Source organism: Trichomycterus rosablanca, chromosome 14 (assembly GCF_030014385.1).
Source record: "Trichomycterus rosablanca isolate fTriRos1 chromosome 14, fTriRos1.hap1, whole genome shotgun sequence".
NCBI lineage: Eukaryota > Metazoa > Chordata > Actinopteri > Siluriformes > Trichomycteridae > Trichomycterus > Trichomycterus rosablanca.
In genome coordinates this window covers 10,248,397-10,273,890 of record NC_086001.1, presented here as the reverse complement: position 1 = coordinate 10,273,890, position 25,494 = coordinate 10,248,397, and the positions used below count along the sequence as shown (strand labels likewise).

The following is a 25,494-nucleotide window of genomic DNA, read 5'->3' as shown; positions in this document are numbered from 1 at the left end:
CAATCTGCTAAAAGTCTCAAAACATAAAAAATAACCAACCATACTGTCATTAAAGTCTTTTTTTAAATATATTTTTAAAGTGCTCCAAGTGCACTTGGATTACTGATTAAGTGTGCTTTAATTTCACTTTAAATGTATGTGAAACATGGAGTTAAATACACATGCAGTAGTATACTTAAGCTGAATTCAATATACTTAAAATAGTCATAAAGAATCCATAAGGTTGGTATTACTACACTTGAGCTTACAGCACTGTGGTGGTGCAAAGGATAAATACTCTAACATGTAAGAACTGACATGACCGAATCATGGGTTCAAATCTCCAATCTGCTAAAAGCTTCAAAACATAAAAAAGATATTGGATTTATGTTTTTGGTTGGGGCATGATTTCCTCCCAGCATTGCGAGATGTGTTCATAAACACTGCTGTACCTGCTAGTCTTCTGCAAGTACAACATATTAAACCATTTTAATACCATGTTAATCAAACAAGTGGTGAGAATGGTCCACCACCCGAATTAAAGCTGTTTTTTTTTTGCCCTATGGGGTTCTTCTTAATTAAGAAATGTGGTACAAGGGGTGTGTACATGACAACAGATGGGTTACAGTCAGTAACTGCATACATACAACACTCTATAAATATCTACAGGTATCTACTTAACTCCTTACGCCAAGTTCACCTTACACAACTTTCAGGTTGTTCAGATCGCTGTATAGTTCACACTACACGACTGGATCTCTTGTAATCGGGAGTCTTTTAAGTCATTGTGGTTCACACACTATACGACTGATCGGTAATAGGGGATTACACACTACACCATCTATCACCAGGAGAAATCATAGACGAGTCTGTCTGGTCTCCCAAACTACGTTTTGTCACGAAAATACACACGAGAAGTGGCGAGGGGTTTAATTATACCATGTTCAAAAATGCACGTCAGTAAGAAGCGAGCAATCAAAGTTTTGTGTTTGTGTGCTGATGTGTAGCACAAAAGCAAGTAGAAAAAAAATGAATGAATCTAGGTGAAGGAGTGGATTTGGCTATGCGGCCAGCAGGGATTGTCTGTTTTGCAGAGAGAGTTAAAAGTCAAATAATTTTTTTTTAGAATGCAACGTTGGTATTATGGTTTGGTGTGGACAATAAGGTCACAAATACTGTAAAGCGGTTTGCCTTCTGTATCCTGCATTCACAACAATCACAACCTGATCGCAACACTTTTCAGGCTACATGATTTTGAGCTGAGAGCTCCAGATAGTCAGCATGCCAGATATTTTTCTTGAGTCTGCAAGTGATCGGCAAGCGCTCAACACTGTGCTGGGATCGAGTCATTGAACAGTTTACACTGAACAGTGATCGAGAGCTGATTTTCAAGCCCCGGGTGAACACCGATATATCTCTGAGCTGGCACAGCGTTACTGTGGGCAAGTGAAAATCAGGGCAAAAATCATGTAGTTTGAACAAGGCATTAGTGAATGTTTACTTGACTTTATACACCTGTAAACAATAGGTGCATCTGACACACCTAAACTTAATCAAGATGGGTGTCTGTATAACTTTGGCCATGAGTTGCATTCTAACAAAAAAGAAAAAGCAGTATGAATATATTACAGATGCTCCTCATACTTAAAAGTAAGGATTTGTTGGTTGTCTGTATAGCAAACATCATTTGCATTCCAAACCCACCATGCATTTGTTTTCAAAATGCATTTTTTCCCATCTGACTATAAAATCTGGTGCCAGTTAATGTTCCATTTGCATCTCCAGGTGCTTATGTTTGTAGTGAGATAAGAAGAGACGCTTCCTTTTGGCAGGTAGCTCAGATAGTTTAGTGGCATGCAGATGGCATATAAATCTTAAGTGATGTTCAGGCACATTTTGTCCTGAGAGTAAAATAAAAGTGTTTAAAATGCATGACCATAATAAATCTGAAACAGAATGGGTTATGGTTGTGATTTTGCAGTCAATAAACAGTTACTTCAAATGTGAAGTGGATTGCGTGATTTTTTTTATTACACCTTATGGCAGAAATACACAATGCATCTGTCTGGAAACCTAGTGAGCTCTCTACATAGACACACTTTACATCATCATACGTGCGCCCAGAAAGAAGTCTGTTTAAATTCTTAGAGGCCTTAAAATACTGCCTAATAAGGTGCCTTATTTGAAACTATTAACTGACTGAACAATGAGGGAGCATCCAATGCTTCCTTAGCGGTGAAGGAAATCCCAGCATTCAGTGCTGCACAACTTTTCTCACAAAACTCACAAAAATGACAAATTACAGAGTTGTTTTCAAATGTAAATAAATTTTAATTTGTATAAAGGTGTCCAAGTGTCATTAATTTGCAAATTCGGGCCCGTCAGTGACAATTTAACCATTTTCAGTACACAGAGGGACATTAGGGAAGTTAGCTGGCATGGTAGTGGGTTGTGTCGCCTCAGCCCACTGGTTTGAATGGCCTGAGGCTAAATGTGTTAGCTTAGTAAGCGAAAACTGCGGTGATGTAAACACTGTCTAAATAAGTTTGATGTCTTCTTAGAATCCTCTCTACTTAGACAGCTGCCTAGGTAGGCAGTAGGCAACAAGGTAGCTCACTAGGTTTTCAGACAGACCCATTATGTTTGGAGAAAAATGGCTTCATAACTCTCTTGCCATCTGTCTGGTTCCTCTCAAGGTTTTTGTCCTGTAATTTTTAAGGGAGTTTTTCCTTGCCACTGTTGCCCTCGGCTTGCTCAACAGGGAAAGGTTGATTTGAGACAATGTTCATTGTAAGAAGCGTTATATAAATGAGTCTGACTTAACTTGACTGATACACATAACTTATCTACCTCACTATTATGTACTCAGTACCATGTACCGACCAACATTTGTCTCTAGTCTTGTCTTATTTATTGTAGGCATTCTTGTATTTATTGTAATTTTTTCTACCCGCACTGTACTGTCTTGTCTTGCACTTTTTGTTCTGTGTTGCACCTTGGACCTGGAGGAACATTGTTTCGTTTCAATATGTACTCGTATATAGCTGAAATGACAATAAAACCTCTCTTGACTCTTGAAAACATGGTGGAGGGTGCCTCATAGAGAGCTTACAAACATGAAGGGAACAGTAAATTTAACATTGTTAATTAAACATCGTCAGTGTTTTGTTGTAAAACAAAAAAATGTGTATTTTGGAATAGATACAAGTCCAGATCTTATGCTATTGGAAGGTAAATAGCTAATTAAACATAAACAGCACACTTTCCAGTGAGTAACATTTCATTATTGAATGTTGGAATACAAGCTAATGAACGTTCACATCACTACGGAATCTTAAGAAATGGTCGAGGTAGTATGAGATCAATAACTGAGCAGTTTGAAGAACATGAGTTTTAACCTCAAACTTCACAGCATCTCAGGTGAGATTACAGCAAAGAAAAAAGTCAGCATGAAGTACCTGGGGCACTCAACAATGAAAAAAGACATTTCAGAAAATTGAGTCTATATATCCTTATACCAATTTTGCTCATCTTGTAAAAATCGATTGTATTACACTGATAATGATGTGAGCAGCCGAAGTTCAGTGTAGAGTTAAATTGACCAGCTTAATCAAAAGAAGTTCAACAAGGAGTAATTTAGAAGCCACTGAGACAATATAGTAGTTTTCTTTAAAAAAAACTTTTGAGACAGACTTTTCTATAATAGTCAAGAATTTTCTGTAATATTCTAGAATTATCTATAATATTGTGTTACCTATGCAATATACTAATATAGTGGTACCTTAAAATTCAACGTTATTTGGTTCTGAGACTGGAGTTTAAAAAGCATTGAGTTTCACGTTATTTTTTCCCATAAGCATGTATGGGAAACCTGTTAATGCTTTCCATGGTCCTGTGGAACTGCATATATTTTAGGCTTATGTAAAATAATGGGGTTGTTTTTGACACTTATACACTGAAAATAACAATAACGGAAACCTGGGGTGTTTGCACCAAAAATGTCCAGAACTTACAATGGTTTTTATCACAGACTGGACTGAATAATGAAGAAACTTAAATTTTTTTGCTATTTATAACCTTCAGTTCAATTTAATTTTGTGTTTGTATGATTTGTGTAAATCCTATTTATTTAAAGTATCCTCCAGGCCACCCAAGAAGGGTGGGTCCCTGCTGAGTCTGGTTCCTCTTAAGGTTTCTTCCTGTAATTTTAAGAGAGTTTTTCCTTGCCACTGCTCGGCTTGCTCAATAGGGGTTGTTGGTCTGTTGGTCCTGGATTCTGTAAAGTTGCATTGAGACAATGTTCATTGTAAAAAGCGCTATTTAAATAAATTTGACTTGACTTGAAAATAACACAAATATAAAAACACTGAAATAAAAAGTTGATTCTTACAATTTCTCAGAACCCCGAGCTGTAACACAAGTTTAAGAGTGAAACAGTAAAAAAATCCAGCTAAACACAGATACATGTGGACGCTTTCAGAGTGAAGCTGATGGTTATTCCATACAATTGCAGTTTCGTCGCGTATATACACTTTGATGACGTATTACCTCACCTCTTAAGCTAAGCGCTGAACAAAGCAACTGTTCATTGTTAATTCGAAATTAAATAAATACATTAAAAAAAATAAAAAACTGAACACGTCGAGTTTAAGGGAAATGTTGAGTTTAAGGGTACAAATTTCTCAACGAAGGGGGTTAAGTTTCAAGGTACCATTGTATCATTTTAGACAAGAGACAGAAACAGGCAACCCAGAGTGAGTTCCAAATATTTTCCTCTTACATTTGCAGCTTGTTTAAGCAATAGCTGCAACATGATCTGTATACACAGTATGAATCTTAGATTAATAGCCTTCTAGCCAGTTCTAGTGGTCAATGTCTCTGACTTCACAATAACAGAGAGAATAGATAGGCAAAAAAATATAGTATCAGTCCCTTTATATTTATGAGCACATGGATGATCCCAAAATATCTTGTAATAATATTCTATAGACAGATTAATCAAATTGGACATTATGAACATAACACCAACAGCTGGGACTGATTTAGGAGCCACACTGACCAAACATCGGCTTTTTTTAGTTTTTCTAGTTTTAATTTATGACTAGAGACCAGTATCAGGATCATATATTTTTTATTATTAAAATAACCACAAAAATACCAGGGATGTTCAAAAAGTTTCCGCACTTTTATATTTTGATTGGAAACAGTGAGGGCGGGAGGAGTAGTAATTGGTTGTGTCTGATAGACTGAGAGAGAGCTTATAGTATAGATGGATTAAGCGACATCTGATTGCCACCTTTTTGGACCGCTCAAGGAAGCTTTAAGGGAAAGAAGATTTTCATGTGATGATGATGTAAAAGCAGTGGTGCATCTGTGGCTACAGGTCTAACCAAAACATTTTTTGCTGATGACATTAAAAACTTGGTACGATGCTGGGAAAAATGCATCAGAAGGTGACTAAGTGATGTCATTTGTTTTTGAAAATCTTAATAAATAGAGTTTTAAAAATGCGGAAACTTTTTGAAGATCTTTTATATATACAGTACAACATATATCTCAGATCAGTGGTTTTCCAAAGAGTTCTATAGCTCATAGTTCTGTCACTGTACATGTGTAAAGCAAGTACACGTAATGCATAGCAGGTGAAAATGTAAATGTAAATGTAAAAAGGTGTACCAATTTATTAATGAACTTTTTCAATGGTTTCCCAAGCTAAATCACACTAACTCAATTCAAACATCACTGGCAGTGGTAGCTCAGTGAAGCCAGACTAGAGGAACTCAGCCAGTTTTGTGGTGTCCTTTGGCTATCACAGAGTAACCACCCCGAACCGACAAGGTGCATCCAGAGCTGGCATGACAGAAATCTTTTGACTCGAGCCCTCGAGATGAATCCACACTAGATGTGGCCTGTGTCAGTGATGGAGTGGCTACTCCTCTCCTTTTTAATTGCTGCCCGGTGGGGCTTATACCCCTCTCTGCACCAAGTAACTGTGTTGCATAACTCAGATTTCACCCGTTATAGCCACAATAAAGGGACACCCATGGTTTTTGAATAGGACATCCGAACGGGGCAGGTGTCTACATACTTTTGGACTAACATTGTATACACTGATCAGCCATAACATTAAAACTACCTCCTTGTTTCTACACTCACTGTCTATTTTATCAGCTCCACTTACCATATAGAAGCACCTTGTAGTTCTACAATTACTGATTGTAGCCCATCTATTTCTCTGCATGCTTTTTTTTTTAGCCTACTTTCACCCTGTTCTTTAATGGTCAGGACCACTACAGAGCAGGTATTATTTAGGTGATGGATCATTCTCAGCACTGCAGTGACACTGACATGGTGGTGGTGTGTTAGTGTGTGTTTTGCTGGTATGAGTGGATCAGACACAGCAGTGCTGCTGGAGTTTTTAAACACCGTGTCCACTCACTGTCCACTCTATTAGACACTCCTACCTAGTTGGTCCACCTTGTAGATGTAAAGTCAGAGACGATCGCTCATCTATTGCTGCCGTTTGAGTTGGTCATCGTCTAGACCTTCATCAGTGGTCACAGGACGCTGCCCACGGGGCGCTGTTGTCTGGATATTTTTGGTTGGTGGACTATTCTCAGTCCAGCAGTGACAGTGAGGTGTTTAAAAACTCCATCAGCGCTGCTGCACAACACACACTAACACACCACCACCATGTCAGTGTCACTGCAGTGCTGAGAATGATCCACCACCCAAATAATACCTGCTCTGTGGTGGTCCTGGGAGAGTCCTGACCATTGAAGAACAGGGTGAAAGGTGGCTAACAAAGCATGCAGAGAAACAGATGTGCTACAGTCAGTAATTGTAGAACTACAAAGTGCTCCTATATGGTAAGTGGAGCTGATAAAATGGACAGTAAATGTAGAAACAAAGATGTGGTTTTAATATTATGGCAGGTGGGTGTATATTTTAATGAACAAGTACAGCACAACCAGTGTTTTATAAATCAAAAATGCTCAAGCTTAATTTGTGCTGCTGTTCTTTGACTCTTATCACTACATTTCCACAAAAGATTAGGAATAATAGAAGTAGCACCACAGACCTGTAGCTGTGAAAATATGTGATAGAAAAACCTCAGTGCTTGCTTTGTGCTTAGAAGCCCATGTCAGGAAAAGGAACTGAGCAGCGCCTCTAATTATGTTTTATAATGACCAGCCTGACAAAAGATTCAATTTGAAATGTTCTCACAACTGCAGCAGTGGCATAAATTAACTGTATCAATCTTTCGTCCTTCATTAGTCTGTTCCGTTTCTGCATGGAAGTGCCTAAAGCTGTTAGGAGTTTATTTTAAGAAAGGTGCTTGAATGAGCACCTGCCATCCTTACAGGAATGTTGTTTAAATGGGTGCTACAGTTTGCACACCGGTTTTGTATTTTCCAGGGTCTATAAAAATAATATGCTCAGACTATTGGAGGCTGGTCCTTGATCTGTGAAATACCAACAATATGTCAGTTAAATTACAGAATGTAAGATGCAGCCTCAGGCAAACAGAAAAAAAAAAAAAAAAAAAAAACACGTCTGGGTCATGCCAAGCTAAATCAAATACCCTGCTATGTTTTGGACATTTGGGGTCCTGCCACAGCATCTGCACTAGGTTCAAGTTCCATCCCAATTACTTATATATTTTCAAATTTAATTTAAAATAAGTAATAATAGAAATGAAGAGGCACGGTGGCTCGGTGGGTAGCGCTGTCACCTCACAGCAAGAAGGTCCTGGGTTCGATCCCCAGGCAGGGAGGTCCGGGTCCTTTCTGTGTGGAGTTTACATGTTCTCCTCGTGTCTGCGTGGGTTTCCTCTGGGGAGCTCCGATTTCCTCCCACAGTCCAAAAACATGCAGTCAGGTTAACTGGAGACACTGAATTGCCGAATGGGTGTGTGTGTATGTGTGTCTGCCCTGCAATGTACTGGCACCCGTCCAGGGTGTTACTGTGTGTCTTGTGCCCATTGAAAAGTTGGGATAGGCTCCAGCACCCCTGCGTCTGGAGTTTTTAAACACCTCACTGTCACTGCTGGACTGAGAATAGTCCACCAACCAAAAATATATCCAGCCGACAGCACCCCGTGGGCAGTGTCCTGTAACTACTGATGAAGGTCTAGAAGATGAGCAACTCAAACAGCAGCAATAGATGAGCGATCGTCTCTGACTTTACATCTACAAGGTGGACCAACTAGGTAGGAGTGTTCAATAGAGTGGACAATAAGTGAAAACGGTATCTAAAAACTCCAGCAGCGCTGCTGTGTCTGATCCACTCATATCAGCACAACACACACTAACACACCACCACCATGTTATTGTCACTGCAGTGCTGAGAATGATCCACCACCTAAATAATACCTGCTGTGTCCTGTGGGGGTCCTGATCATTGAAGAACAGGGTGAAAGCAGGCTAAAATTTATGTAGAGAAACAGATGGGCTACAGTCAGTAATTGTAGAACTACAAAGTGCTTCTATATGGTAAGTAGAGTGTAGAAACAAGGAGGTGGTTTTAATGTTATGGCTGATCGGTATGACCAATTATGTGCTGATATATAAAACACACACACACATACTAAAATTTACTGAGCAGGAAAACTCTCGGTACCGAAATAAAAATGCAGAAAAACACATCTGGTTCTGGCAAATATTTAAACAGACCGTGTGGAACTGTGGGTAAATCCTCTTAAATGTATGTGTGGGATAAAAAATCCATCGAAGACCTGCATAGCCAGTACACCATGACAATCATGTCTTTAGGGTTGAGAGATTAGTGTCAACTGAGTTCCAGTATATCAAACTTTATCCCAAAAGAATGTGTGTGTGTGTGTGTGTGTGTGTGTGTGTGTTCTCTTAGAAAAACATGACAAATTCATGTTGAAAGGGTTTAAAGGGTTGAAGTACATTTTATTTTAGTTACACACCATACATATGATGTATACATACATATAACAACAATTCAATAAAATCACTTAAATAAGCAGTCAAGTCCATTAGGGGAACAGTCATATTTGTCTATTTGTATGAACAGAATTGCTTGTGTCTGAGCTTCACAAAGACTTTATTTTACTTGAACTGTTTTTTTCTACAAACCTCTAATGAGAAAATGCCAAAGGGAACTAGATTATGATATCACTGTGTCTGTACAATGCAGGAGCAGAACTCATCTCCTAAGAATCATTATGGCAGTATTGAATATAAGGTGCATGATTTATCAATAAAATCCAGTTTAAATAATATAGTTCTATAGTTCTATAAAATAATTCTCTTTTCAAAACAACAGACAGACTGACACACACAAACAAATGAAAGGCAACTTTGAATGTTCTTTCATGCTCTATAATAATAATAATAATAATAGCCATAATAATCATTATCATATTACATTCTAAAGCACATACATTGATCAACCATAACATTAAAACCACCTCCTTCTTTCTACACTCACTGTCCATTTTATCAGCTCCACTTACCATATAGAAGCACTTTGTAGTTCTACAATTACTGACTGTAGTCCATCTGTTTCTCTGCATACCTTTCTAGCCTGCTTTCACCCTGTTCTTCAATGGTCAGGACCCCCACAGAGTAGGTATTATTTAGGTGGTGGATTATTCTCAGCACTGCAGTGACACTGACATGGTGGTGGTGTGTTAGTGTGTGTTATGCTGGTATGAGTGGATCAGAGTATGAGTCCACTCACTGTCCACTCTATTAGACACTCCTACCTAGTTGCTCCACCTTGTAGATGTAAAGTCAGAGACGATCGCTCATCTATTGCTGCTGTTTGAGTTGGTCATCTTCTAGACCTTCATCAGTGGTCACAGGACGCTGCCCATGGGGTGCTGTTGGTTGGATATTTTTGTTTGGTTGGTGGACTATTCTCAGACCAGCAGTGACAGTGAGGTGTTTAAAAACTCCATCAATGCTGCTGTGTCTGATCCACTCATACCAGCACAACACATACTAACACACCACCACCATGTCAGTGTCACTGCAGTGCTGAGAATGATCCACCACCTAAATAATACCTGCTCTGTAGTGGTCCTGTGGGGGTCCTGACCATTGAAGAACAGCATGAAAGGGGGCTAACAAAGCATGCAGAGAAACAGATGGACTACAGTCAGTAATTGTAGAACTACAAAGTGCTTCTATATGGTAAGTGGAGCTGATCAAATGGACAGTGAGTGTAGAAAGAAGGAGGTGGTTTAAATGTTATGATCGGTGTAAATGGTCATTCATTTTTTAAAAATAACCTAAAGTAATGCAAAAGTAAACATTTACAATTAAATTCTCTATCATAAAATGACATTATACATTTCCGACCATAAGTAGATTTAGAATTTTATACATTTAATTAGCATTTTTACATAAACAGATAAATAATGTACAGCTGTAGAATTCTACATTTTAATATACAGAACTAAAATAATAACAAGCTTGTCTTTACACCCTGCAAAAGCACAAGGAGGAGGTACCAGATGGTTGGTGTGTAGTTACAAGATACAATTATAAATAAGTTTTAGGCACAATGAAATTGCTATCCTGGATTATGATTTTTTCTTTATTATGTGAGGTATAACAGGTCATTTCCTATGTACATGTACAACATCAGTACATTTTCAAACACTTTATTATTTCATAACAGTGAATGTTTAAGCAAAGGATAACAGAAAATCCATGCATCCTTGATCAAAGTCCTCCTAATGATCTTTAACTTCAGCATATCTTGCTGACCTTTAGAAACATTATAGCCAATCTCAAGTACTTCACTTATAGTCAAGGCATGTTTCCTTAATTTTTAGGGGTTCAATCCTCCCCAAGAAGGGTGTAGAATTGGTTGCAGATAACTGGCCTCACCAGACTCATCCTGTTTAGTCACAAACCTCTTAGCCCAACCTGATTTATTTTAAGTTTTATATGCATTATGCTTAAGTGATCACATTCCTTCAACTGTTTGTTGTGTTCTCCAAATATTTCCTTAGTTTAAACTTGCCTTAAATACACCATCTTTATCTGGAGCATAGACAGGGTTCCCATGGCTAAGCAGCTGCACACAAGCCTAACATCAACATGCGCAATGACAAGCTTTATGACCATGAGAGCAAGCAAATGAACGAACTGTTATGTTTAATATTTCAGATAGATCAGATAGATTTACACCAAAAATGTACCCAAATCTAGCAGTAGTTTAAGAAATGCTGAAATAATACAATTACAATGATTATTACAGTAGACCCTGTTACGAACGGTTTACCATACGAACATTTTGGGTTACAAACGATCTATTTCAACTTAATGTACGAATAAATTTCGAATTACGAACCAAAATTTGCGAAACACGCGACGTCACGAACAAGTTGACTCCAACCATCTCTCTCTCTCTCTCTCTCTCTCTATATATATATATATATATATATATATATATTCGGACAGCGGACGGTGTTTCTCTGGTATTTGCTTTAAATTTTGTAAAATTCAATATTAAATGTCCCCAAAGAAGGTGCAGAGGAAGCGCAGTGTTGAGAAAATGAAAAAAAAAATCTAATACATTTGTTGTTGTACAGTATAATTACTCCTGCCAGTAGCTGTCACTGTGTATCAGACAAAGGGGACAGTGAGTGAGAGAGAAGAAGGAATGTGGCTCAGTAAAGTATTCTTTCTTTCGTGCAATTACACCTACAAATACAACACTATTGAAATAAAGATGGAAATAATAGAGAAATATGAGTTATTGTTGTTTGTGGTAGATACATTTTATAAAAAAAGAAGGAAATGTATTATGGTGTATGGTACAGCACATGTACTGTACTGAAATGTGGTGTGTGTTTTATGTACAGTACAGTACTACTGTGTATTGTTGTTTATTATTGTTTATTACAGGAATGTCTATTCTATAATTTAAGATTTAAGGGAAAATATACTTGTATTTATAACAAAAAAGAGCATATAAGACATTAGAAAGGTTAGGTAAGGGGGTGGTTTGGGAGGTCTGGCACGGATTAATTCTATTTACATTATGTTTTATAGGAAAAATAGGTTTAACTAACGAACATTTTGACTTAAGAACAGCCCTTCGGAACCAATTAAATTTGTAAGTCAAGGGTCTGCTGTATTATTATTAATTAAAGAGAAACGGTTTCAATGTATTTTAATAGCACAAACAGCAGTGTATTGCCAGTATTTATATACAAATAACAAATAAATAAAATCACTACATCAAACAGATACTTTAAGTCAGTACCCCACATTGCTCTCAGTTTTGGTTTTTGTGTTTCCCACCTAATTTTGTTAGTACACCCGTTTTCAGTTCCCCTTGATTGTGCTACTTTGTTGCAGCTGTTTTGTGTTATCAGCAGGAAACACTAGTCTGTCCTGAGCGGTAGTATTTACAGATTATTCTTGATTATTGATTATTCTCAGTTTTGCACTTTCGACAGGTCTTATGATCTTTGTCCATCAGCAATGTTTGCAGACTGGCCAATCTTTGCCTGATTCTCTGACTACCGTGAGTTACTTGGATTGTGTTTCTGGATTGTTTGTTGTTTGTTCGAAATAGACCTACACTTACATAAAAAAAAAGCCTGTATGAGAGTCATAGTAACACTTTAATTTCATGGCTCTTGGTAAAATCTGCATGACCGTTTGTAGCATTATACCTATTAAGTGCTGTCAACAGCCCAATTATCTCTGGATCTTTTGTCTTTTAAACAATCCTGGCATTAGAAGAGCTAAACGTGACTACTCCTCCTTAAAAAAAACAACCCTAAAAACATTCAGTTTCACCCTTACAACTGAAAGGCTGACTGCACTGAAAGATTAATCTGTGGGTTAGGAGTTTAACATCCAAATAGCCTGAAGTCAGCAACAAATATAGCACCAAGGTAAAATGCCAGGGCACAGACATCGACCCATTGAAATGCCCCAAAATATCAACTGGTATAACAAGTATTTAAAACAGCTGAAACACACCTGCGGCTGTACTAAATGTGTGTACGCAAACAATGATGCTGAACTATTATTTATTCAATTCTTAAAGTAAAACATTTTGTACTACATAAATGTGAGACTGTGTGCTGAAACATCACATAATGGTCTAGAATTTCAGGTTATGCTGTAGTGTTTGGATTTTACTTCACTGGAATCTAAAGCCCACCCTAAACCATTCACTACAGCACAACCCTCATCTCTTTTTGGTTAGACTATACAGTTGGCACTGTTTATTCGGGCAGGTGTTATACAATCCTAACCCAGGTCTGTCTGACAAAAGAAGACATGCAAATATGTTTTTAATACCCCTATAAGCGCGTTCTATAGGTGCATGCTTAGTCCTTGCTTCAAATGTACCTAATCTTGGATTGCTTAATAATAGCTGTTCGGCTAAATTACGAGGGATCTTCAAAAAGTTTCCGCACTTTTATATTTTTGTTGGAAATGATCAGGGTGGGAGTAGTAGTAATTAGTCGTGTCAGAGAGAGAGCTTATAGTCCACCTTTTTGGACGCTCAAAGAAGCTTTAAGGGGAAGATGATGTGAAAGCAGCGGTGCATCAGTGGCTATGCGCTCAACCAAAAACATTTTATGCTGTTGGCATTAAAAAGTTGGTACGACTCTGGGAGAAATGCATCGGAAGGTGACTGTAGAAAAGTGATGTAATATGTTTTTGACATTCTTAATAAATAGAGTTAAAGTAAAGTGCAGAAACTTTTTGAAGAACCCTCGTATATGCAAGAAGTGGTATGCAATACATAACTATAAGGATCCGTATGTTGATCCCTAGGCTTGTGTGCAGCGGCTTGGCTATAAAAACCACTGAGCAATAATAGCTTAGGGCTTAGAGTACTGAACTAGTCATGAGAGGGTTGCTGGTTTAAGCTCCAACACCACCAACCGGGCAAATGTCTTGAGCATGGACCTAAACCCTTACTTGCTTGCATTGGATCAGTCACAGTTGTAAGTCACTTTGGATTAAAGCATCTGCTAAATGCCATAAATGTAAATCTAAACTATAGGTAAGTGCAACCACTAATAGAAAATTTGTAGCACTATGTCATTCCTGTTCTGTGGGCAGCTCTAGCAGGGCTGTACTTTAAATAACTTTAGCACTTCAAACTGACGTGTTTGAAAGTGTTATTCAGACAATGCCCTATTCAAAGTAAGTGAATTCCCAAGTTTAATCCCTTAAGCTCTTTGCTTTATTCCATGCAAGTATTGGCAAAGGGTGTGGCTACAATGCTGAATTTACTCAATGTAATGAGTTTTCAAATACATTTGGCCACATTTGTGTAAAGCGGAAATTACCAAACTTAATCGTGTCCAAAAAGTCATAAAACCATAGATGCCGCTCAGGTGGCGCAGCAGTAAAACACGCTAGCACACCAGAGCTTACATTTCGAATTTGTCGGTTTGAAACTCGGCTCTGCCATCCGGCTGGGGTGGGCGGCTACACGAACAATGATTGGCTTGATGTTCATACAGGGTTGGAGCCGGATGGGGACCTCATAATTGATGCAATTACGACCTCTGCTGGCTGATTGATGGCACCTGCACAGAGACGAGGTATAATGTGATCAGGGTGTGTCTCTCCATACACGAAGCTGATCCGCATATGAACTCCAGTAACATAAGTGCCACACACTCTTCTTTTCTAAAATGAAAACACAATGGACTCCTCTGTTCAATGGCCAGTTTTATGGAGTCAGGATTTGATTAAAGCTCTACAATGTTTTGGCAGTTTGATATACTGTATATACAGTATATCCACTAAGATTTACTCAGTTTTCATTTTTAATGTATTTTTTTAGTTTAGAACAAAATAGTACACAATATTTTATAGACATGGGCTACAATCATGCCAGACACATTTAAACAGTCTGAATATTATTTACAGATAGAAAAGTGCTTTCTGACCAAACACAAATTAAAACAATATGATAGAGCTAATAAGGAATATTCTGACAGATTGCTGTTTGGAATACATTCAAATTGAAAAAGTGCAAATCCTAATGCTCTACAGCCTGGTGGCTGACTGAAGAAGATAACAGAGGAGGCTCCTCTATCGGCGTATGTGATCAGCCCTCGGTAACCCGACAACACTGATCGATTCGTGAGCAGAAAGGGAAAATCACAGCAAAGAACACGATCAGCCCTCAGAAGTCTGATAAAATTGGCTTTTGCAAACCAAGATGTTACATATAAAGCATTGAATAAAAAAAAAAAAAAACAGTACTCTTGGATAATAATGGCAGCTCTTCATCTATACAGTTTGTTAAAGCATATTTAATAATTTGTTCACAAGTAGGCTTAGATGAAGCATTCATCAAGCTTTAGCAAACATATTTAGTTATTTATATACCTATATACAGTACTAAATTTATATTTACCTGACATGAACATCTTTAGGATGAATAAAAGGTTAATTTTGAGATGGGCATTCTTGTCCCTTGCTATTTACTACATGGTTAAAATTCCCTCAGGCACATTCCAAAATCTTGTTAAAATCCTATTCAATTCAGAATAAAGTTATAAGAGTGTGGTCAAGGTACTGGACTGGTAATCAAAAGGTTTCTGTTTCAAGCACTACCTACACCACAAAACTGCCAATGTTATTTAATATATTTAATAATATATTTAATTATTATGCATGTAGTTGGATTATAAGCCTGTGTGTGTGCATCTATAACGTATCCTTATATGGTGTGTATGTTGTGTTTGTATGGTGTGCGAATGTTTCATGATCAGGAGCCACAGGTGGTTGCCTCTCATCCAGAAAAAATCCATTACACTTAAATTATCCATGTGGCTGGTCAAGAGTACTCTGAGGCTCCTGGTCATGAGTGCTTTTATTTTTAAACTGGATGTTTTATTTTCAAACCGGATGGCCTCGGCTTTGCTCATCTCTTTACTTTTACGTCCTCTGACTGTCCTAAGTTCACTGCTTAGCTGTAATTAAAAAGATCTTTAAATGAGATAAAGAAATCCACTTGGTTTTTATTATGCTGCATGTAGAAACAGTGCAGGAAAAAAAATGGGAATGCCAACCAAGAATCAGAACAAAATCACACTATTGCAAAACAAACCAGTTTACATCAGGACTTTTCTTTGGATTTGGATTGTGTTCATTCTGACAAACATGAAACAAATGCTTTTATACAGGGGTTGTGCCAAGTTTAATCTGACAGTATACAACAGTTTTCCAACCAAATATATACACTAACTGAGCAATTTATTGAGTACACCTATCTGGAATGTACAGTCATTGATTATTGCATTGGCTACACCTACCATTCGGATAAACTTTGTGGTTATACTTTGTGAAAGTTGCCCATTTTTTACTTGTACACTTTGTCACCTTCATCCGAATAGAACTCTCTTAGGCCCCCCATTTACAAGATATTATTTAGGTGGTTGATTATTCTCTGCACTGCAATTACTCTAACATGTTATTACCATGTCTGTGTGTGTTGTTCTGGTATGAGTGTATCGGGCACAGCAGTGTTGTTGGGAGTTTTAAACACAAGCTCTGAAAAGAGAAAAGTGCTTAAGCCAACCCCTGGTGAAAAAAGTAGACTTTAGTTTACTAATCTTTACTAATCTTTAGTAAACTGCTTATCCAATTAGGGTCGCAGTGGTGCTGGAGCCTATCCCAGCTTTTCAATGGGTACAAGGCACACAGTAACACCCTGAACGGGATGCCAGTCCATCACAGGGCAGACACACACACATTCACTTATAGGGCAATTCAGTGTCTCCAATTAACATGACTGCATGTTTTTGGACTGTGAGAGGAAACCGGAGGTCCTGGAGGAAACCCATGCAGACGCGGGGAGAACATGCACACAGAAAGGACCCGGACTGGGGATCGAACCTCTTGCTGTGAGGCGACAGTGCTACCCACTAAGCCACCGTGCTGCCCGCATTTAAAGCAAGCAACGTTAAATCAGTATTCCATGTGCACTTAAAGTACATTAAAAAAAAATTTAAATAGACTTTAACTGTATTTACTTTAGAGTAAAAATATACTTCAATTCCATGTCTTGCTAGACCCAATTCCCTAATATTTATGTAGTGAATTCTTGGCAAGTATACAGCATCATGTGCAATTCATTAATGACATTTAATTTAAAATTAAGTTAAAGTAAAAATACATAACATAGAATTAAAAAAACTGAATATGTTATTTAATATGATTTAATAACATTTTCCACATTATAATTAAATAACATAGAAATCTATTTAAAATTATTATTTTTAATATAACAAAAATTGTAAAACTGTTTACTATTGTACCAATAAGTAACTTTTTAAAATAAGTACAGGCATTTTCTAGTTTATTTAAAGTATACTTAGACAAATCTCAATATATTTTAAATACAATTAAGTACATTTCTTCACTAGGGGCAGCATTCTGTGATGTAAAAGCACTGTAGTTTAAAGTAACTACATTTCCCACAGGCCACATGCGCTCATCAATGAATATTTGCATGACACGTCTTAGTTTTATCATTTATTCTCTTCTATAGTCTATTTGTGGTCAGCATCATAGGTGAAACAGTCTTTGTAATTACGTTGTATCGTAGCAAGAAGGTCCTGGGTTCGATCCCCAGGTGGGGTGGTTTGGGTCTTTTCTGTGTGGAGTTTGCATGTTCTCCCCGTGTCTGTGTGGGTTTCCTCCGGGTGCTCCGGTTTCCTCCCACAGTCCGATGACATGCAAGTGAGGTGAATTGGAGATACTAAATTGTCCGTGACTGTTCAATATAACCTTGTGAAGTGATGAATCCTGTGTAATGAGTAACTACCGTTCCTGTCATGAATGTAACCAAAGTGTAAAACATGACGTTAAAATCCTAATAAACAAACAAATAAATGTTGTATTGTTATAGCTCAGTGGGTAGAGTATAAGTTTTGTAATTTTCCATCCCGAGTTTCAATCTTAATAAGGTTGATTTTTCTACCATTTTAAAGTACCACAAGCACTGCCACACATGTAAATATATTACTTTTCTGCACACTGGGTTAGACAATGTGCTAGTAAATATTAACATTTAAGCAACTACAGGCCAACGTTTTGGTTATTCACCACATGCACACCCCTTACAGTCAAACAGATAATGATTAAACCATTGTTCATGAACAAAAGAAAATAGCTTTGATTTCTAATTGTACACCTACAATCGGTACTAAGAGGCTCTGTGTTTTATATAAAGAGGATTTTAAGTTTAAAAACACACAACCATGTCATAACTATGTTGGTGCCATTGTGGTACTGAAAATGGTCCGCCATACAAACATCCTGTTGGGGGTCCCTTTTTGATTAATAAATGGGGTACAATGGGGGACAAAGTGTTCAAAGAAGCAGAAGGGTACCAATCAGTTATTGTACACTCAAAGTTCATGTGTATGGTAGGTGTAGCTTATAAAATAATCAATGAATGTACATACCATATGGCCAAAATAATGTTCATACCCTTTATTATAAACTTTAGGTGATTTAGTCGCACCCATTGCTTTCTGATGTACTGTATATCATTTATTAAATAAATAAAAGTAAATGATTTGCTTCCAATCTTTGTGGCAACAATTAGAGGAATGCCCTTTCCTGTTCCAGCATGACTGTGTGAAGTCCAAAAGGACATGGTGTAATGAGTAAGGTCTGGAGAGACACCAGTGGCTTGCACTAGACTCTAACCTTAACACCACTGACCAACTTTAGGTTGAATTGGACAGCATTCATCAGTAGCTGACCTCACAAATGATCTTTTGAGTAAATGGGCACATATTCCTACAGACGCTCAAATCTTGTGAAAAGCCTTCGCAGATGAATAGAGAGTGTTATTAATGCAATGCGAATATGGATATCGTGGCCACATAGTGTAGTTGATGAACCAATGCATGCTTGATGCCCATTGATGTCTGGACGCCTTAAATGAAAATGACTTGTGCTTTGTTACAGATCTGTCGGCAATTACAGCTTTGAGATTTTTAATGAGCATTCTCCTGCATGGTGGTTTCATTTTAGTTTATTTTTTAGCTGCCTGCAATTCCCCAGGGTTACAACGATTCCTCGGATGGACTCGCAATCATTCAAATCAAATTTGAAAATCATCCATAAATGTTTGATGGGATATTAGTCAGGGAAATTGCCTGGGCCATTTGTCTTATTAAAACATCTAGCTTCTCATCAAATTACGTTTCTGGGTTGATTATATTAATTTCTCCTCTAACATCTCCTGGTACGTCTTTCATTTTATTTTTCCTTTGATGATGTGTAATGACAAATCCATTTACGGAGATGCAGGTCCTGTACTTGTGAATGGTTGGACTGAATTTCTATGTTGGTACTGTGTTCATTAGATCATATGAAGAATCCTGTTTCTCCAAATATGTCAATCTGAATTATATTCTAGTAGAGTTTTCTAACAGAATTGCAGTGCAGTTCCTTGATTATTGTTCACTCTGTAACCATTCCTGTTTTCATGTCATCATGCAATTAAAAATTTTCTTAATTTTTTTTTTTTTTTAACTAATTGACGATTCTCACACAAAGATGTATTTTGTGGCTGGACTATTGAGATAGACTTGATTCTTTGGAAACTGTTGTTGAATGAAGGACAATTAAACCTTTAACTATTTTGGACAATGCTGCCCACCCCCTTCATTCTACAGTGAAGGCACAGAAAAGTGTGTTCAGCAACCAGCTAAAGCAGTTACTCTGTTATGCCATCAGACTCTACAATGAGTCTCTCTACATTCGAGGCAGGTCAGACCTCCTGTTGAACTGATTAGGATTGTTTTTTCTTGGAACCTACGCCACTTACCCACCAACTGATGTCACTTTCTTTTCTAAACTCCTAGTTTTTTTTTATTACTTATAGTTATTAGTGTCGGAATATTATTATTGTTAAAACTATTAATACTAATATAACCATATTTATATGCTGCATATGTACACCGATCAGCCATAACATTAAAACCACCTCATTGTTTCTACACTCACTGTCCATTTTATCAGCTCCACTTACCACATAGAAGCACTTTGTAGTTCTACAATTACTGACTGTAGTCCATCTGTTTCTTTGCATGCTTTGTTAGCCCCCTTTCATGCTGTTCTTCAATGGTCAGGACTCTCCCAGGACCACCACAGAGCAGGTATTATTTGGGTGGTGGATCATTCTCAGCACTGCAGTGACACTGACATGGTGGTGTGTTAGTGTGTGTTGTGTTGGTTTCAGTGGATAAGACACAGCAGCACTGCTGGAGTTTTTAAACACCTCACTGTCACTGCTGGACTGAGAATAGTCCACCAACCAAAAATATCCAGCCAACAGTGCCCCGTAGGCAGCATTCTGTGACCACTGATGAAGGTCTAGAAGATGACCAACTCAAACAGCAGCAATAGATGAGCGATCTATCTATTTATCTACCTTAAATGCAGATTTAAACACTTCTGAGACAAACAGCTTGGCAGAGAACAGGAAAGCTCTCAACACTCTATCGTACCTCCAAATTCAATCTTTCTGCCTACTGCACTGATACAGATCTCAACATGACAAATAGTTTTACTCCATCCTGCAAGCAAAATAACAAAATCTAACAAAAGTAAACACAACTCATAAAAAACGGCTTCCTAGAAGCTCTCGTTCATATAGAAACCAGTTCTATAGAACACATGCAATAGGTCATTTAAATTAATTCACCTGCCCTTTTGTATATAGTCATCAAGCATCCACAAGGGTTCAGATAATGTAATCATGTTCCATACACTTAAAAGCACTTGAAAAGCAATTACACACTGCTTATCTTCAGAAAAGAAGGCAGTTACTTTGTTCTTTTGTTAAGGATTCTAGTAAACCTATTATGTGGGCACAAATGTAGGCAGTGGGAAGGCACACTTTAATTTAGTACATTTATCACTACATGGCAGCTAATTGAAATTCTAATTCTAAGTGTAAGGACTGACAGAGGGCTTTGTATTTACAAAATAGTAATCAGGACCCAGACCTTAACAAGACAAAAGAACATACCAAAGATATGACTAAAAGCTGTAATTGTCAGGACCAAGACTAGACCAGGACTAAAAAATATGAGACGTATGAGATGTACTGTATATCATAATGAAAGTGCTAAGTTTTAATTTCTGCAGTTTTTATTAAATATAGTTCTAGTTTAAAAGTCACACAATGTCTTTTGAGTTTACTTAATAAATAAATATTCTTAAAAATGAAATAAAATTATTAGGAGTAAAATTTATAGTCACTACTAGAAAAATGTATATATCTATAGGTCACATTATCATATAAAATAAAATTGTAATATTAATTCTGCAAAAACAAGTTCTAATGTATATTGCACCTGGTTTCATTATACAATATATATAGCTTTTGGTAAAGATTTTACTTAACAAGTAACAATCATGGTGAAGGGATAAAATGATCAAGCAACACTTGGTAAAAGGTCTAAAAGCTTTAGCAAACACTTTAAACATTTAAGTATTTCTGTAATCTAAAAATGACAGACAGGCATCCAGACAAGTGCACCACACACAATTTCACAATCTGTTCTCAGACAAATGATAGGGAAGGTAAGCGAGAAACTAGCTGTTGCAGGATGAAAACAGGATGAAAATGGCAACTTTACAGAGAGCAATAAGCAAAAAAATAGCCATGCCATAATCTCTATCTCAGCACACACAATACTCTTCGACAATATAGTAATCAGGACCCAGACCTAAACAAGACAATAGACCATACCTAATATATAACTAAAACCTTTAATTGTCAGGACCAGGACTAAAGAGTGTGAAATCAAAATGTATGTCATCATATATAATTTCCATCTCAGCACACACAATACTTTTCGACAAGACAAATCAGAAAGATGTTTAGAGGATACAAGTAGTATGACTTTTGTTTGGAGTATTATCCCAAGAATACCATACTAATAATGTGGGAATATCATGATATTGGGCTACTCTGGCATCACGTGTCACCAAAACAAACATTATGAAAGTAAAATTTCAGGACACATTACCAGGAATTTACTATCTGATAGAAAAAAGCAAAAATAAGGTAACAAATTAACCTTGGCATATGAAAGACAGTATGGCAAGATAAATAGGTCAACTCTAAACCACAATGCTGCAAAGAGGTAGATGCTACAAAGAGGTAGCTCCTTTACCATGCTATATATATACAGCTGCAATTAAAAATATGTAACCCCTGTTAACAGCACTAATATAATAAGTGGTTTCTCAAAATTCAACACACTTTTACTCTCAAAATGATTCTACCCCTTCATGACCTTTTCTTTTAGTAAATGTAATGTATAAAACTATAATAAAAAATGTGAACACTGATGTACCAACTTGTCATTAAAACACAAGTTTAGCCACCTAGCTACCATACTGCAACAAAATGACAAACAGGAATGATTATTAATGAATTCCCAAGTGCTTTATGGTTTTAATGCTTTAATAAATATTTAATAATTGAACCTTGCTAAACAAAACTGTGTGCTAGTAAAGAACTTAGCATGTACAGGCTGCTGATGTTTTGTGTATTATGTTCCTATGGTGCTAAAAGTAAAAAGGCACTAAAACTGACTTTCATTTATCAAAATAATACTGATAAAGACAAAGTGATGATAAACTATGACCCTGCTACTCCAGTTACATAGAAATAAGAATATTTACCAAGATTGGTAAAGTACAATAAATCCAGAGTTAAAAACAAGGTTAAATCTGCTAATAAAACCATCAGCATTACATTTTAAGTGTAATTAGCCATCTATTGGTGATGTGATGAGATTGGACTATGAAACATCTGCATTTAGCAAAGCATGAGTATAAGCATGAACCTCAAAGATTTACAACAAAAGAAAAATTATAGAGCGCTCAGGTGGTGCAGCACCACATCCACTACCTGCCTGCCAGATGCTCAACAGACTTAACTGGTCATGTCTAAGGCAGTGAAGCCTACAGTTCATTGTGGCAAAGGATTAGAGCAAGGGTGTTAGAGCTCCCTGTAAGTGTCCCTTCTGGCCAGTATAATAAAAAGTGGATCATGCAGCCAGCAGAGGCCTTAAGGGTGCACAGGGGGATTGAGCAAATCTATATTAGGAGAGTGTAAGAAAAGGAAAAACTGAATACATGAATAAATAAATAAATAAATACAATAAATACAAATATGACAGGATTGACCAATACATTCCACACGCACCTGTAATGTGTTTAGGATAGTTCATTACAGGCAGGTAACATGTGACATCTGTCCAGGAATCATTTTACCGATCAGCCATAACATTAAACCCACCTCCTTGTTTCTACACTGACTGTCCATTTTATCAGCTCCACTTACCATCTAGAAGCACTTTGTAGTTCTACAATTACTGACTGTAGTCCATCTGTTTCTCTGCATGCTTTGTTAGCCCCCTTTCATGCTGTTCTTTAATAGTCAGGACCACCACAGAGCAGGTATTATTTAGGTGGTGGATCATTCTCAGCACTGCAGTGACACTGACATGGTGGTGGTGTGTTAGTGTGTGTTGTGCTGGTATGAGTGGATAAGACAGCAGCGTTGCTGGAGTTTTTTAACACATCACTGTCACTACTGGTTTGAGAATAGTCCACCAACCAAAAATATATCCAGCCAAAAGCGGCCCGTGGGCAGCGTCCTGTGACCACTGATGAAGGTCTAGAAGATGACCAACTCAAACAGCAGCAATGGATGAGCGATCGTCTCTGACTTTACATCTACAAGGTGGACCAACCAGGTACGAGTGTCTAGTAGAATGGACAGTGAGTGGACACTGTATTTAATAACTCCAGCAGCGCTGCTGTGTCTGATCCACTTAGACCAGCTCAACACACACTAACAAAGATCCACCACCTAAATAATACCTGTTCTGTGGTGGTCCTGTGGGGGTCCTGACCATTGAAGAACAGGGTGAAAGTAGGCTAAAAAAGTATGTAGAGAAACAAATGGACTACAGTCAGTAATTGTAGAACTACAAAGTGCTTCTATATGGTAAGTGGAGCTGATAAAATGGACAGTAAGTGTAGAAACAAGGAGGTGGGTTTAATGTTATGGCTAATCAGTGTATACTGGTATAAGAGGGAAAAAAAGGATCCATAAGAGTGGGAAATTTCACAGTGGGAATTACAAAGCAACCATCTGTACTCTGACTGGCACTTCATTGCATTTGTTCTCAGTTTTCTAAAACCCATTTTACACCAGAAGCAATGCAGTGGATGTGGAAAATGAGGTCATTCAACCCAGACCTGACTCATTACCACATTTGACAGGTTTAGTGTATTCTCTGTCCATTTTTGTTTTCTCCTGCATTTATACATTACTGTAATTCTAATGTCTTTATCATAAATGTACACATGCACTACTGCTTGCGACTGATAAAATTCTAAATAATAGCCATCATTCAGTTTCAATGGAGATTCTTAAATACAGCAAGAACAATGATTATGCTAGCAAATGAATCAATTCTAAATGATCTGTGCAAAACAGCTTGTCGTGAATCCTTACAGATTTGCCCTCATGAGGCGGCGGAGCTTCCCCAAAAGTTCAACAGAAGTCCTCATGCGGGTCGCATACGGGTGTGTACTTGTGGGCCCTCCTGGTGGAATGAGAGCCGCCGTTGTGATTTTGGTGTTGGTGGTTGATCAGGCTTTTCCGCTTGGCAGAGCCGTCGATGGGGTCAGGCATGGCGATCATAGAGGTCTCGACGCGAGAGAGCGTGCACATGCTGCTCTGGCGTGTCGCGTGCAACCGAGTGGCTCGCAGTTCCAGGTCATCGTAGCTGGACAAGCGCACGAACGGGCACCAGCGCAACGCCCGTTTAAAGCCAGCCCGGAACCTGGAATATAAAAAGTATTTTAATAGACATAAAAATTTACGCCTTTAGATTGAAATGTTAGAATTAGTGTAGAAAGATCTAAATCGGGAGTCTGAAAAAGTCCAGTTTCTGGCCAGAAGTATGTAGACAGTTCTCTTTGTTAATAAGTTAACGTGGTTTAGCTGCACCGTGTACAAAATCAATTATTAATTAACAGATTATATGCTTTGTTGTGGCCTAAAGACTTAAATCACTCAAGCCAGACTTAATAAAATGACTCAAACTGTTAAATAGAAACTCTAGAGACTGGAAAAGGCTCCAAACCTTATTTCAGACTGGGCATTAATCTGAAGAATATGAAAAATACAGATGCAGTAAGTACTTATTTCATACCTTTTTCTATGCTGGGAGGTTAATCACCCCACCTTTCTTTTGCATCTCATCTTTAAATTTGAATACCATTTGACCACTCTTATCTCCAACCAGCAGATGTGCTAAATAATTTCATTTTTTTAAATACAGTGATCTTGCCGGCAATTTCTAACCTGGCTGGTGTTCTTAATTTTTTTTTAAATACAGTGACCTCAACCAGCTCTTATTTTGCAGCAGTTTTTCTTTTAACAAACACAGTAAGTTCAACCCTTGTTAGCAAGCAATGA

At 37.6% G+C, this 25,494-nt stretch overlaps 1 protein-coding gene across 1 annotated transcript in view; it reads right to left on the bottom strand.

Annotated features, from left to right (window-relative positions):
- Nucleotides 1-24,564: 24,564 nt before the first annotated feature.
- The window catches only part of tacr3a (tachykinin receptor 3a), a 30,779-nt gene continuing 29,849 nt past the window's right edge, over nucleotides 24,565-25,494 (bottom strand). Inside the window, exon 5 of the mRNA XM_063008644.1 lies at nucleotides 24,565-24,856. Coding sequence (XP_062864714.1) covers nucleotides 24,565-24,856 — 292 coding nt within the window. The remainder of the gene's footprint in view (nucleotides 24,857-25,494) is intronic.